General features: G+C 36.2%; 1 protein-coding gene across 10 annotated transcripts in view; it reads right to left on the reverse strand.

The window, feature by feature from the left end:
* C5H2orf76 (chromosome 5 C2orf76 homolog) overlaps nucleotides 1-16,950 on the reverse strand; it is a 79,096-nt gene that overhangs the window by 12,268 nt on the left and 49,878 nt on the right. For 7 of the 10 annotated variants that reach the window (XM_072613319.1, XM_072613326.1, XM_072613322.1 and 4 more), the window contains 3 exons: nucleotides 14,162-14,212; nucleotides 8,950-8,987; nucleotides 3,465-3,546 (listed from right to left, as the gene is read on the reverse strand). In XM_072613319.1, the coding sequence (XP_072469420.1) occupies nucleotides 3,465-3,546; nucleotides 8,950-8,987; nucleotides 14,162-14,212 (171 nt within the window). The remainder of the gene's footprint in view (nucleotides 1-3,464; nucleotides 3,547-8,949; nucleotides 8,988-14,161; nucleotides 14,213-16,950) is intronic. The other 3 variants (XM_072613329.1, XM_072613325.1, XM_072613328.1) reach the window with 1 other exon arrangement.

The following is a 16,950-nucleotide window of genomic DNA, read 5'->3' on the forward strand; positions in this document are numbered from 1 at the left end:
AAGGTGAACTAGTAAACTGCTGGCAGAGCTGTGTTGGTCCAGCCCTTTGGAATTATGTAAGAAAAGTAACTAAACCTTTCATACTCCTTGGACTCAGTAATTCCATTATTGGACATTGTAATGTTAATAAGATTTATGTTAATGGGAGTTAAAGATCTTCCCTGCCCATTAATAGGCTTCAGGTAGAGCCCATTAAGGGAAACTTGATTAGGGGAGGCTTGTTTTGTAGGAATGCCCACACTTTTTGTCAATTTCTAATGAGGCACTGGGTCATGAGGGTCTGATGTCCTCCAGCTTTGAAAAGTGTATATATACTCTGAAGTGAGGTTTTGCTTTGGGGGTAACTCTTTGGAAGAAGGTTTCTGTGCCACATGAGACTCTGCATAGCCATCAAGGAGCCCACGAGCCTTGAAAAACCCAAATGTTGATACTTCTCTCTCTGGTAACTACATATATATGTAACAGACAGTTGGATCTGTCTGTTGATCTGTGATGTATGTACTGCTTATGGTCAGACAGTTAGAAGCCCTGTCTGTTGGTCTTCATTTTTCTGCTTGTATTTTCTCTGTTGGTATACATGATTAAAGAAGATTGCTGACCCTCTTCTTTTAAGTTGCTTTCCTTAGAGAAGAAGATCCAAGAACCTGTATTAGCAAGCCATCCTGGGCATGCCAGGGAGCTTGCCTTTAAGATATATACAACAAAAAAGTTCAAGAAAAATAAAAAGATCCAAGATATACCAAAGTATTAATACAGTACTCTTTGTGGTAGCAAAGAACTGGAAAAAAAGTGGGTGATCATCAGTTGGAGAATGACTGAAACACATAGAACACATCAATGCCCTGCTAGTGGTGGAGTTGTTAACTGAAACAACCATTCTGGAAAGCAATGTGAGCCATACTCGAAGTCAGTGAACTGGGCAAACTCCCTAACCCAATGATATCACTACAAAGTTTATACCACGCTACCCCTAAGAGTTTGTCAAAGACAGAAAAAGAGCCCACTTACAATAAAAGCTAGCATTTGTATTTGAAGGTTTGTAAAAGGCTTTACATATGTTACCTAATTTCATCCTTGCAGCAACTCTGTGAGGCAAGTTCTATTATCATCTCCATTTTCCGGATGAGGAAAATATATAGAAGCAGCTGGTACCGCTCAATGGACCTGGTGTCAGGAAGACTGGAATTCAAATCCAGACTCAGACACTTACCAGCCTGTTACCATGAGCAAGTCACTTAACCTCTATCTGCCTCAGTTTCCTCAATTAAAATGGGGATAATACTACCTCTCAAGGTTGTTGTGTATAAAGCACTTAGCAAGTGCCTGGCACATAGTAGGAACTTAATAAATGCTTGTTTCCTTTCCCTTCTCCCCCTCCCTACTTCCACTAACTGTGGGTATCCTCCAGGAAACTGAGGCTGAGCGGGGTTAAAAGACTTGCCCAGAATCACAGAACTAGTAGGTATTTGAGGCAAGATTCAAACTGAGGTCTTCCTTTACCTAAATCCAACACTGTATCACACACTGCACCACTTAGCTGCCTTGACATACAAAAAAAACACCATACAAAAATATTTATGGCAGCACCTGGTACTGTAGCTAAGAACTGAAAATAAATTAGGAAGCATCAACCAGAGAATGGCTGAACAAATCATAGCATATGAACGTAAAGAAATATTATTGTACAAGAAATGACAAACATGATGGATTCAGAGGAGGTTAGGAAGACATTCAAAAATCAGTTTAGCAGATTCAAGTGAACAGAACCAGAAGAACAACTTGCAGAATGATCTCAATATTACAAAAGGAAATAGCTTTGAAAGACTCTTAAGAACTCTGAACAATCTGATTGACCAATCATGGCTAGAGAAAACTGATGACAGAGCTCACCACATCGTGGCACAAAGCAAAGTACACAGGTACAAAGGTGAAGTACACAGGTACAAAAGGAGGCCAACATTCATAGACAGAGCCCATGCAAGAAACTGGCTCTGCATGACTCCCCTTGTTGATTATACGCAGAGGTGTGCTGGGGTTAGCCCCTGTGGAAGCCAAGTTTTCAGTGTAAATGTTATAGCTTGGAAATAGGCAAATGCTACAGCTCTGGGCTTGGTTTATTGTACTGCTGACTGTCCATGAACTTGAGCATAACGCCTTTCATTGATGATGTATGGATCTTGTATGGATTGCTTCCCTCACTAGAATGCAATTTCCTTAACAACAGGGCTGTTCTTGCTTTTTTTCCAGTGCCTGGAATGTAGGAGGCACAACATGCTTGTTGACTGCCTGAATGGTACATTTTCCTTTTCAGCAGAATTCAGTGATGATACTGCATGTTTTTGCTATTATTATTTTTCTTTCCCACAAGAGGGGCGGAGGGAGTTCAATCTGGAAAGGAGTGAAAGGTTTTTTCTTCCAGAGATAATTGTTGTGTAAAGACAAAAGATGTAAATAAAATGTATCAAAAAGCATATAAACTGTTAATAAACGTCCCTAAAAGGATCACAAGATCCTAGCTCTAGAGCCAGAAGGGACCTCAGTGCAATGCCTTCATTTTACAGATGAGGAAACTGAGCACCCAGGAAGTTAAGTGACATGCCCAAGGTTAAGTCACTTAAGCATCAAGTATCAGAAACAGGTTTTGAACCCAGGTCCTCTGACTCTAGCGTCAATATGCCTTTTACTATACTTCAGACTTCCTGCTATAGGCAAAGCCTAAGTATTCTGCAATCAAAACACCTAAGAGATTATAAATTAAACATTCTATAGCAGTGACAGTCACTTTCATTGCCAAAAAAAAAGATATCGAATGGCAAAACTCTAATAGTATTCAGCTGTCTCTTCAAGTCCTGGGTTGTTCTGTTATCAGATGATTTTTTTCAGATCCATGTATAAATAGAATTGCAGTGACATCTAATGGTCACAAAGCATGTCACATGTACAAATCTCATGTAGTATTTCTATTGAACACATTTTTAAGTGACACACACCATACTCAATTTTAAATTCTATTATTAAAGCAACCTGGAATGACTTGAATGACTGTCAGAAACCACGATTCACATTAAACAAACAATCTCATTTTATTACTCCACACTAGCTTGACTACTTAAATTTCTATCCAAAACATCAGTTTAAATGTTACTGATAAGACTAAGCAGACATGGTACTAATAACCTGTCAATCACTTAAAATTATCTTCTACAAAATTCTGAGCATACCTTCTGAAAAACACAATTTGCATTCTGAACATTTGGAGAGCAGACACCTGTTGCCCTCAGTCCAATGATCTGAATGTACATCATCTTCTTTCTCTTGCCTCCCTGAATAATTATCAGAGAGTGTAAAGAGCATCAGGGATAGCATTTACTTTTCAGCAAGCTATCCAAACATAATCAGCCAGTCATCAGCATAAAGGCAAGCACAGTAAGTGCCATCTTCAGGCAATATAAATGCACTCTTACCGACTCCAGCTGCTTTCATAGTCCAGTCTTCTTTTAACAAGAGTCTATCATCATCTTCTAAACTCAACACAAGCTCATTAGTCTAAAAAGGAAAAATGAAAAAAGAATAATTTTATCACCATTTCTAGAGCTCCATATTCCATAATGGATTCTAGGACTCTCAAATTGAGTCAGATTATTTTATAGTAAGATAATTAGAATAAAGGAAATGTATGAGAAAAGACTCAACTATTCATATACCTAAAAACCTAAGCTAATAAGTATTTAGGGATATTTCAATGAGAAGTTTAGTTTTAGTTTTTCATGTACTTTTGTGAAATGATATTTACCAACATGATAAAATTTCATTAATATAGACTCCATTAATTAGTACCTTATAATAATTCAGACAGAACTTCTATTGTCTATGAAAGAATGGTTTAACATAAACATAGGGAAATTTTCAATTATTTGACAGAATAAATGGAGGCCATAAGTGTTACAGAAGAGTTAACTCATTCCTTTACTCAAATTACTTATTAATCAACGAATTTTCCATCAGGGAGTATGCTCAAAACAAATTCATTCTCTTCATTATAGCTGGTTATTTTAAGGATCATAAGATGACAGATATAGAGGCGGAAGGTATTGTAGAGTTCATCTAGTCTAAACCTTTCACTGTACACAGGAGGAAACCAAGGCCCAAGGAGATAAAGTGATTTGCCCAAGGACACATAGGTAGTATCAAAAGTGAGATTCGAATCCAAGTCCTCTAATACCCAATCCAGCATATTTTCCACTGCCTCCTCACTAGGCAACACTTTTTTAACCTAATAACCCAATTTCAATTACATTTACTTCAAAGTAATCAAACTGAATTTCTTTCAGTTATTTTTTAGCTAAAACTTTTAGCTAATTGAGGCCAGCTGCATGCCAATGGAACCTTTATTCCTGTTTCCATGCTTTTACTCGTGCTGTTTTCCCCTGTTCAAAATGCCCTATCCACTTATCTAAAAACTTTCTAGCCTTCAAAGCCCAGCTCAAGTCCTTCTTCTTCATATATCTCTCTCCCACAGTGATCTTTCTCTTCTCCGAGTTCTTTCCGAACTCAGTCAGTTTGATAGTTTAGCATTTAACTGTTATCTGATTGCTTCATGTGTCTTTCAATCCCACTGAGTTTAGTTCTGTGGGGAACAAGAACCATGTCTCTGTTTTTTCCTATCTGCCATCATGCCTAATACAGTGCTAAACACATAAGAAGCACTTCATCAATACTTTTTTTCTTTATCTGATTTCACTGACACAGGAAACTCTTGGCTTGAAAACTTTTTCTAACAATGCTGATCATCAACTTACTTAAATCTTAGGAGAGTTATCTGGATGCGTTGAGTGATTAAGGTTCTTGTTCACAGACATACAGCTGCTAGGTCAGAAGCAGAACATGAACCCTCTATCCAACATAATACAATGTCTCTCCATTAATTTATCAATACTTAATTAAATAATCTGATAGGAATTTTTTTTAAGGCTCAGCATTCTACTATTGATTGAAACATTTCTCCCTCTTTAATGAGGTCTATACTTGATAGTATATGTCAATGTTGGAAGCACAGGAGCACCCATTCCCTCAGGCAGTTCTCTAAGACTACCACATAGGAAGATTTTTCTATGCTGCGAATTCCCAATACCAATGAAAACAAAGCTCTAGAGGAGGGGTGGGAAACCTGTGGCCTCAAAGCCACATATGGCCCTCTAGGCTCTCAAGTGCAGCCCTCATAGAACCCACTGAAGTTTGAATTCAAAGGGTCATACTTGAGGGCCTAGAGGGCCACATGTGGCCTCATGGCTGCAGGTTCCTCACCCCTGCTCTAGATCAAAACCCTACAAACACCAGACCTTTTCAAAAGGTTTCTCTAAGACATGTTTTAAGTTTGGAAATGTCGTTCATTTGTAAACTGGAAAATGCTAGTAAAGAGTATTAAAGAGATCATCGAATTTGGCACATACACTTAAAATTTCACCTATCCAAAACTTAGCCTCTGGTAATAGCCACCTAGAGCTTACTCCAAGGAGTAAGCTAAAAGAATCCGTCAAAATAGATTTTATAAAGTCCATTCACATTTACTATTTTATTCATTGAAGAACCTCTCAGATTCTTCTCACAAGTTATTATGATTTTACATATATAAATCTAAAGACTGGTTGGTTGCCTGGTTTCTAAGCAATTAGGAAGACTACAGTTAGGCACTCTGAAAATAGCAAGAAGTGACAAGGAAGACCAAGAGAAGGAACAGAAAAGTTAGAAAAGAGATGAATTTAAACACACAGTGTAGGAAACAAGTAGTCCTCATCAAGAAACCCCAGAGGAGTTCCTTGTATTAATGTGCAGAAATAATCACTGATGTTCATAGTCATGACCCCAAGCCAGTTTAAATTATGGTCTGCATACTTTAAGAATGGAGGGACATACGCAATACATTTTTGAAAGATTTCTAACAAAACAACTAATATAAATAGTTTTAGTCAATTATCAATTAAGCTTAGGTAACCAGAATGATTAGTAAACCAAGAGCTTACAGATCAGAATTATGGATTGTGAGATTAACTAGTTCAATACTTTCAATTCGTAGATAAGGTAACTAAAGACTAGAGAGGTTAAGTGAATTGCCAAAGGTGGAAAGAAACTTGAGCAGAACTTGAACCCAGGTCTGCCTACATTTTGTTTCCACATCACAGCTAAACATTTATTGTTTACATTACATGTATAAATACAGTTTAGCCAAAGTCTGTCAGCAAAGATTTATCAGTTTGTATACATACTTTCTATGGAATACTTTGGGCATAATTGAAGATATCAGACTCTAGGTGACTGAGTTTCTAGATTTCTGAAGGTTAAGCCTATAAGAAAAGCAGCATGAAATAAAGAATAGAGAGACAGCCTTGGAGTCCAGAGCACCTGGATTTAATCACTGTCTCTCTGACATCTGCTGACTGCAGAGCCCCAGGCAGGTCATGTAACTCTTCAGTTCTCCCAGGCAACTTTCTTGAACTACTGTATTGGAAGATGTTGCTTGCTGGGAATTCCCAAAACCGATTAAAAAAAAAAGCTCTGAACCAAAATCCTTTTTATAGGTACTTTTTTCATATTCATCAAAAAATGTTAGGATTCAACAACATATTACATAATTTTTCAATTATGGAAACTATATAAAATGATAAACAATTTCTTGATGATGATATATGTCAATATAATTTACTTATTCAGCAACCTGTGAGTTTCAGCATTCTTCCAACTATCTATATCCATCTCCTCTTTGATTTAATAGAGAGTCTTCAAGAGTTATTATGACTGATATTATTTATCTATCTTCAATCACTATGGCGAAGAGCCTCACCAGACTTAACTAGGTTGGTCCTCAGGAAAAAGAAATGAGTCCATTACCAAACCTATTTCCATCTTAGCAGTATCTGCCAGCATTAACATTCCCCAGGCATAAATTTTGAAAACCCAAAGTCCCACCTCCAGGCCACAATAAAGCACCATCATGATAATTATTTCATGATGACACTGATGCAGATGACTTGGGACACTGCGTGGGTGTGCTACTTACAGTATTTGACCTGAGACTTAATGTTTAAATCCCCAAATATAAGCTTGATTTCTTATCATTTGACTCTTCTTCAATTAAAAGTGGTATAGAACATACAAATCTCCCTATGTAAAATGTCTGTGTCTCCCAAGTTAACTGTTTAATCAAAGGCTGATGCAATCTCGTCTTACAAGGTTATTTTGCCTTAAAGACAGAGATGATCAAAATTTTATTTATCATAATGACTTTTAGTAGCATTAAAAAAACATTCTCTTATTTCAATTTCGTTATACCACATCAACCTACTCTCTTGCTTCACAAGCGACAGTGCTCCATCCTGTGGACTTTAAGGATATTACTGCTAGACTGTTAAAAATCAGGCTATACTTTTGCAGTAATAGACATCAATGGGTCAAATTATCTTTTGCTGATCATTTCTTTCTAAACCACTGTATTGCCAGTTCCGTGAGAATTCTAGGTGCCAAAAAGGCAAGGTTTCACACTGAATGATGTCCCTTAAACACAAAGACAACACTAGGCCATGTTGCTGTTTTTCTAGTAGCGCTAAAGGACATCCTGATTTATGCAAACTCTCCTAATACTGCATCATCCTAACAACAACTGGCACACATTGGCTAGATAGCTGGTTAGGTTTACAAGTATGGTCTGTGACCACAGAATAAAATGAGAGTGCTTAGCTTATATAAGGATCAAACTCTTAACCTTTACTTTACTAACACACTAGACTGTTTAAATACCAGTAAGCCAACAGGTATAACATAACAGGCTTGTAAAGAGAAAGAGAGACAGAGAGAGAGAAAGAGAAAGAGAGAGCAAGAGAGAGTGAGTGTAAGCCCTTAGAGGCAAGTGAGAAGATTATTGTTGTCTAGAGTTCCCTGTGTAGTTCAAGAAAGTTTTTTTCCCAATAATCAAACTCACTATATTATGCTCACAATCCATACAATCTGGACAATATTTAGGTCACTACAGTCATATTATTTTTACCTGCCTCTGCTCCAGTCTCTCTGGTCACAAGTGCATAGGGGTTAATGAGTAGCCAGAGTGAAAGTAACAAGTTTTCTTTGCAAATAATCTGAATGACATAAATTTTGGGACTCTGTTGTATTTATTTTTTCTATATGAGTGTGTATGTGTGTGTAATCATACATATGCATGTATGTATATATACATGTGTGTATACATAAATATATAGACATATTATATACATAAATGTGTGTATATTAGAACCATTGTTAATATTTCCATATTAGTTATATTATGAAAAAAGAAACACACTAAAAAAAAAAAAGGCTTCAAACTGCATTCAGAGTTCATCAGTTCTTTCTCTGGACGTGGATAGCATTTTCTATCATGAGTCCTTTGTAATATTTTGGGGTCATTGTATTGCTGAGAAGAGCTGAGCCATTCAGTTTATCATCACAGAGTGTTGCTATTTCTGTGTACTCTGCTCATTTCACTTTGCCTCAGTCCATTTAAGTCTTTCCAGGTTTTTCTAAAATCGGCCTGCTCATCATTTTTATAGCACAGCATTATTCCATTACATTTACATATCACAGCTTGTTCAACCATTCCCCAAATTATGGGCAGCCCCTCAGTTTCCAATTTTTTGCCACCACAAAGAGAGCTGCTATAAATATCTTTGTGCATATGGGTTCCCTTTTTTATGATCTCTTTGGGATATAGACTTATTGCTGGATCAAAGAGTATGCACAGTTTGGTTGCCCTTTGAACATAGTTCCAAATTGCTCTCCAGGGTAATGTTTTTCAAAAGAATAACTCCAAGAAGTTAAGAAAATAGAAAATCATTTTTATACTAATGTTACCTAATAATCAGTGTCACAAATAATAAATCTCAAGTATACATCTATTATATTAAACATACATATTAAACATACCTTTGATTTGTGTGCCTGATGAATAATCTTCATTTTATCTGAAAGAAGAATAAAGTCTTATAAATTAATGCAATGGATTTTTATTTTTGGCAAGGTTAGAAAATTGAGAAATCTGGATGCTTGCCCTTTCTATAGAAGGCAAATAAATTAGGAAAGAGCAATCAGAAAAATGGCACATTTATTTTAAAATCTGACACTCAGTATAAGACAAAATAACTATTTCAATAGTTAGAATTCCAGATCTATAAAAATATTTTATAAGATTTTGTTGGATCACATGTTTTTATTATGTGAAATATACCACTACTTTAACCCAATTTTGTATAGTTCCCTTTAGAATAACAGATAAATGAACAACACAGGTTTTTCTTAATGTTCAATGTTGGAAGTACAGAGTAGCAAGCCTCCAATTTCAGCACAAGTTTTGAGGGTTTTAAAAGTAAGACATAAACAGAAGTGATTCACAGAAATATGAAAAGTCAACTGAGTACACTAAAAAGATCATTACCAGAATCAACTAAAAACTAGTTGAAACAATTAATAACTTTAGCAAAGTTGCAGGTTACAAAATATGCCTACAAAACTCATCAGCTTTTCTATATATTACCAATAAAACCCAACAGGAAGAGGTAGAAAGAGAAAATTCATTTTAAAAAACTGCAGACAGTATAAAATACTTGGGGAGCCTACCTGCCAAGACACACAAAGGAATTATATGAACACAATCACAAAATAATCTTCCCACAAATGAAGACAGAGCTTAACAACTGGAGAAGTATTCGCTGCTTATGGGTAGGCTATGACAACATAAAAATTACAATACTACCTAAATTAATTTACTTATTCACTGGCATACCAATCAAACTACCAAAGAATTATTTTGTAGAGGTAGGAAAAAAAATAACATTCAAAAATAACAAAATTCATCTGGAGGAATAAAAGGTCAAGAATATCCAGGGAATCAATGAAAAAAAGGAAAGGAAGGCAGCCTAGCAGTACCAGATGTCAAACTACACTCAAAGTGGTAATCAAGACAATCTAGTATTGAATAAGAAACAGAATGGTTGATCAATAGAATAGCTAGGATATACAATATAAAGAAGTAAATATAAATGAAGTAACCTAGTGATTGATGAATCCAAAGATTCAAACTTTTAGGAGGCAAATTCACTATTTAACAAAAACTGCTGGGAAAACTAGAAAGCAGGGTGGTAGAAAGTAGGCACAGACCAAAATCTCACACCACATATCAAAAGAAAGTCAAGATGGGTACATTATTTAGACATAAAAGGTGATATAAGCAAATTATGGGAGCATGGGGAAAAAAGAATACAGAAGATCACAGAAGGTAAAACGGATAATTTCGACTGCATTAAATTAAAAATGTTTGCACCAAGCAAAACAATACAGCCAAAATTAGAAGGAAAGTAGGAAACTGGAGGGGTATGTGTGGAATTTATAGCAAGTTTCTCTGATAAAGGTCTCATTTCTCATATCTATAGGAAACTGAGCCAAATATATAAAAATAAGAGCCATACCCCAATCAATAAATGGTCAAAGGATATGAACAAGCAGTTTTTAAAAGAAGAAATCAAAGCTATCAATAGTCATATGAAAAACAACTAGAAATGTTTAGCATGACTTCATATGTATAATATGTATCATATATCTTGCCTTTTCAGTAGGTGGGGGAGTACAGGGAAGGAGAAAATTTGTAATTTAAAAAAAAACTTTAATTTTAAAAAGAAAGAAAATGCATTACTATTACTTTATTTCTCATAAAGAACCACTGCTAATCTCCATAAAGGCTTCAGACACACTAAAAATATTAACTTCTACCTTGTGGTACAGTTTCATGTCACTTCACACCAACCAACCTGCCTACCTTGATACCACCCCTATGTAATTCAATTACAGTTAAATCAAAGCCACACTGCTTTTCCTGTTCAGAAACATAAAAAATATTACCTAAGTAAAATAAAAACTAAGGAAATAAATAATTTCTTTTTAAATTTTATTTCTTAAAATTAGCTCCTCTTCCTACCCTCTCCCCCCTCATTGAGAAGGAATGAAAAAAGAAGAAAAATAAAACTGTTATAGTCAAGCAAACCAAATGCCACTTCCAAAAATATATACATACACATATACATGTATATGCAAGTATATATATATATATATATATATACACACACACACACACACACACACACACACACACACACACGTGTGTGTGTGTAAAAACCATTCTCCACACTGGGTCTTTAATCTATTAGGAGACAGGTAGCATATTTCATCATTAGTCCTCTGGAATCATGGTTAGTCATTACACTGATTAGAATTCTTAATTTTTTCAAAGTTTTTTGGTTGATCATATTGTTGTCATCATATAAATTGTTCTCCTAGAACATTTACTTCACTCTGAATCAGTACATACAAGTTTCACCAGGTTTCTCTGAAATCATCCACTTCATTTCTTATAGTATATTTCATCATATTTCTATACCATACTTGTTTAGCCATTTCCCAATTTATGGGCACTCCCTAAGATTTCTCAACCTTTGCCACCTCAAAAAGACCTATAAATATTTTTTGTACATCCTAAGAGTTTGTTTTACTTAGAACTATTTCCTCACTTAATTCACCCTCCCTCCAAATCCCCCTTTTCCTTTTTCAGATGAGAATAAGATGAGAATAAGATTTAAATGTCAGCTGCTCTCCACTGCTTTCTTTTCATACGGATGTCCACTTGTGTGCCCTGATCATGAGATAATTTTCCCAAACCTTCCTTTGCTTTTCACCTGCAGTGTATTCCTCTTCCCTTCTCTTTCCATTCTTCTCTTAAGATCAGAATCACTCAAAACACATCAGCCCAGAATGGGAGTCCAGTGGAACTGTGCCAGAGAGAACCACACAACCCCAGGTAACTGCAGCAGCCACTCCAGAGACTATCAGCCCACAGATTAAATGTCTGCAAGTCACCTACTTGAACTTCCAGGAGCCAAGATGGCAGAATGACTGGTAAATGCTCTACCCCTCCCCTTGTTAACCTTGAAAAACCCAGAGAATATTTCCCAAGGAAAAATACTGGCACAGTGGGAACAGCCAAAGGGGTAAACGGTCTCTTAGCCTGTGAGGCTAGGAAAATCGCAAAGGGGGTCCCTCTTGCTATGGCTGAAGGGGACCAATGCAGGACTGGAGCTACACCAGACAGCCCCATCTCAGCAAACCCCAGGAGGAGATCCTGAGTCCCAGAGGGGTGGAACCCGCAATCATCAACCCAGGGATGGGTTGGGTAATACAAACGGGGTTCACCAACGACTGAGCCTGCCTGTGCTCAGGAGAGAAGACCTCCTGTGGCCAGACTACCCCTCCCCCACACTTAACACAGCTAGGAGTTCCAGAGTAACTCCGGGGAAACTCAGAAAGACTTCACCTGGTTTCTGCTTTGGCACATCAGCCAGCTCAGCACCAGGTAAGCTACAACATTCTAGCTTCTAGCTGAAAGAACCAGAGGCCACAATACACAAAACCTTAAGTTCTAAGCACAAGAACCATGGGACAGAGCCCCCTGTACCCCAGAAGCAGAGATCCACTTTAAAAGCCAGGAAAAGGGCGATCATTAGGAGCAAGAAGCAAATCAGAAAAGATAAGACCATAGAATCTTTCTATGGGGACAAGGACCAAAACACGAATACCAAAGAGGTCAGCTCTGAGACTGTACTCCCATCTGAAACTTCAGAAGGGAATACGAACTGGTCTCAAGCCCAAAGATCAGAATCACTCTAAGGCCTTGTCTAATTAAGACTCTGATTATGACCCATGAGAGACGGTTCAGGAGGAGAAAGTGAGGTTGGTGACCTTGCACAGCCCTCCCTCATTCAAAACAAAGTCAAGTGCAACTCATATCATCATTTCTCTGATGTCATGATCATTCTGAAGCCCACAGACTGGACAACAATAGGTTCATGCCCAAGTTCCACTTAATGGCTGCTTAGAGTGATTATCAATAGTAACAGTTTCTGTTTCCCTTCCAGCCTGATTTATTTTTGCTTTTGTTCATTAAAAGGGGCATTCCCTAACTACTTCTTAAAGAAGCCTATTCACTCAATGGGCATTACCTCCCTCTAACTGAGCACCTGAAAAGGCCAGCCTAAAAAGGCCCCGGTCTCCCATTGCATCCTGGGCCATCTCCAGTATCCTGATGAATATCTGGTTACCAGACCCAGATGGCATTTCAATGCATCACTTTATTCAAAATTTATCAAAATTATGTATATGGTATTTCTGAACTTTAAAGAATACGAGAAAGGGAAATGTATGTGACAAGTATAATTTGAAAATGTCTCTGCAATTGATTCCGGTTTAATATTGTATCCCAGACTATTTTATTTTGAAAGCCATATTTAAGAAGTCTCATATTTACCTTAACCATGCTTTTCACTTCATTCTCTGATTTAATATTTATTATGTAAATTCTTTAAGAGCATAAATCTAAGGATTTTCGACTCACTGCCTTCAACTCTTGCTTGACTACCCCTTGTGACCTCACAATTAGTCTCTAGATATTAAAATGCATAAGCATGGAGAGAACTGTGATTTCAAAGTATTTGGGGTCATAAGTTGCTCTACACCAAATGGGAAAAAAGTTAAAAGTCATTCAAAAATGATTTAAAGTAATAAAAAATTAATATTCTCAAATGGCTCAACCAAATAAGAGAAATATTTGTTGTATGCATCATAACCTTCAAGTGAATACTCAAACTTTATGAACTATAGCATCCCACAACTTGATAAATCGTTCCTGTTGATATTAATCTGTACCTGGACCTGAAATCTAATTCCTTCCCATACTTTAAATCATTAATTTATTATATCAAGCCCAATGGATAAATATCTTGAATTTTATTTAAAATTTCAAAACTATTAGGCAAACTCTTCTTAAACAATTTTCCTTTTCCAGTCACTTTATAAAGAAGTTTTTCCCTGCATACTGTATTTATAAGGAGTTCTATTCAAAAATACCTGAAAATTTAGTATCCTAAATAATACTTTAACACTTCAACTAAGGTATATATACATCGACACATACTTGCCACTTGGTTCTGTTTATAAATATTAACTTGATCTCTGTACACTATACATTTTAATTCAATTCAACTTAAAATATATTATACTAAATTTACATTTTCAAGAATTAAGAAAATTCACATACCGTATTTATAATGCTTGAATGGGGGTGGGAGGCCTGTCCTCAAAGGGACATCTACAAGAGAAAAAGTTAAAAGGAAAAAGCTTTTTTTACAAATACATTATCAGTCACTGAAAAGTTGCACATCAATGCAACTAGAATAAAAAAGACAAACTTGGTAAGGAAAACATTTTTTCATCAAGTGTCTCTAATAAGGTTCTGATAACCAAGATATATAGATAAGCAACATAAATGTATAAAATTAAAAGCCATTTCTCAATGGATAAATGGTTAAAGGATATGAATAAACAACTCTCAAAGAATTACAAACTATTAACAATCATATTAAAGATTGTTCCAAGTAACTAATAATAAGAAAAATGCAAACCAAAACGAACTATGAAGTTTCACCTCACATCTAGCAATTTGGTCACTGGACCTCCTGGTATGCTCATTTAACTTAGCTGTTGCCCCCACACACAGAGGTATTGAAAAAAAATGTATCTTCCTCCCTCACTGCAGAAACAGGTGCCTCACTAGAGGTGTAAAATAGCATACGGACGTAACACATAATCGATGGGTTACATTTCAATTGTGTCATAACCCCATTAGAGATTTTCTTTGTAAAGATATGGGAGAAGTTTGCCATTTCCTTCTCCAGCTCACTGAACAGATAAGAAAACTGAGGCAAACAAGGCTCAGTGACTTGCCCAGGGTCACATAACTCCTAAGTATCTGAGGTCATATTTGAACTCTAAATCAGTCTTCCTGACTCCAGCTCCAGCATTCTTTCCACTGCACCATCTAGCTGTCTGATGTGCTGCATAGTTACACTAATTTTTTAAATTTTTATTACAAAGGACAGGCTTGCTACATAAGGGAGGCAATAGGGATATACTTGGAAAGGAACATAATACTGTTTAAAAAAAAGAAGACATTAAAAAAATTTTATTGAATTCATAATGGATATATTCCTTCTTATTAATTCTCTTTCACCAAATGTCTAGTTTGCTTTTAAAAACAAGTATTTTTAAAATATATATAATATGTATATGTACATATATATATAACTTACCAAAAGCACCATTTCACCTCAATAATCTTTTTGTTCTCATTTGTATAAAATTATGCCATAGAATGACTACAGAATATAGTCCAACACAAAAAGTTGGACTGAGAAACCAGTTAGACTAACTTGTACTTGAATAAGAATCTTCTCTATGACATGCCTCAAAACTATTTCATTTGCAAAATCTGGGGGGGCAAAATACTATTCCATCTTCAGTGAAAGAGAACCATATTATCTCTCAAAGCAAACTATTCCACTCTGGGATGATTTTCCTAAACCAAACCTCAATTTGCCCCTTGGAAATTTCTATCTCTTGTTGCCATTACTGTTAGGTGTGCCACAAACTGGTTCAACCAACCTGGAGAACAATTTGGAATTTTACCAAGAAAACTGCCACGCTGTATACACCCTTTGTGAGAGCAATAACACTACTTAGCATATGAGTAGGTTAGGAACAAAAGGAAAAGTCACGTGTATTTTTAAATGGCAAAAAAAACCTGAAAATAAAGCAGATATGGATGGACTGGGGAAAGGCTAAACAATCTGTGGTACATGAATTTAACAGAATAATAAATACTGTGCTGCAAGAAATGCTGAATAGAAAGAATTCAGGAAAAAACTTGGGAAGACCTATAAAATGAACAGAAGAGGAAACAAATTTGCTTGATAACTAGAGGCATGTACAGCCTAGTAATAAAGCTAAAACAGAATTTTTCCAGGTCATGTCAGATAAACTAATAAACATGTCTATTTATCTTTAATATGACAGTTGGTATTTGTCAAATGTTACCCCAAAATAAGTTTCTCATCATATACTGGGGAATCTGACACCTCAGGTAAATCTTTATTTCTTTGTTTTTCATTGTGAAGCAATCCAGGTTAAGTGACTTGCCCGGGGTAACACAGTGAAGTGTCAAGTGTCTAAGGTCACATTTGAACTCAGGTCCTCCTGATTCCAGGGCCTGTGTTCTATCCACTGTGCCACCCTAGTTGTGCCTTGCAAATGTTTCTACCTCTATAAGTATCCACCTGTAAAAAGTGACATTTGAGACTAAACAATATCTAATCCCTTCTAGTTTTAACTTTTTTTAGTCTAAGACAGAAAAACCTGGACAACATGATGGAAAAAGTTGGACTCTTCACTGGTTGAACATCCACACCACCAAAATATTAATCCATGTTAAGTGGAAAGATTCTAGGGCTCTTGTCCTCCCAATGTCCATTGCATAACCTAACACAATTAGAATATAGAGAAATAACTTTTTTTTTTTAGCAAATGACAGTTTCTAGCAAATCACTGGAGTTCCTGGCTCTCAGTAATCCTTTGTGCTCCAAATGAATAATGAATATCTCTCTCCGGACTTCCTGGTATGCTCATTTAACTTAGCTGTTGACCATTCCACATTCAGACTCTGCTTTGAGGAAGAAAACCAATAGGTTGGGAAAAACTAAGCCTCCTAACAAGGCCATTTCCTTTAACCCCATAACATTCCCTGATTGGAGGTTATCCATTTTCTGTCTACATAGGCTAAGGATGGAGAGCTCACAACTTCACAAGTACATCCCCTTCTATTTTCAGATCACTGTCAAAATACTTTTTATATTGAATCAACAGTCTGACCTGCAGTATCCACTAGCCATTAATTCTAGCTATGTTCTCTAGAATTAAGGGGAAATAAACCAAAAACTATTATTTCCTCATGGTAAACCTCCAAATATCTGAAGACTATTATCATGTAACCTT

This window comes from Notamacropus eugenii, chromosome 5 (genome assembly GCF_028372415.1).
Source record: "Notamacropus eugenii isolate mMacEug1 chromosome 5, mMacEug1.pri_v2, whole genome shotgun sequence".
Taxonomy (NCBI): Eukaryota; Metazoa; Chordata; class Mammalia; order Diprotodontia; family Macropodidae; genus Notamacropus; species Notamacropus eugenii.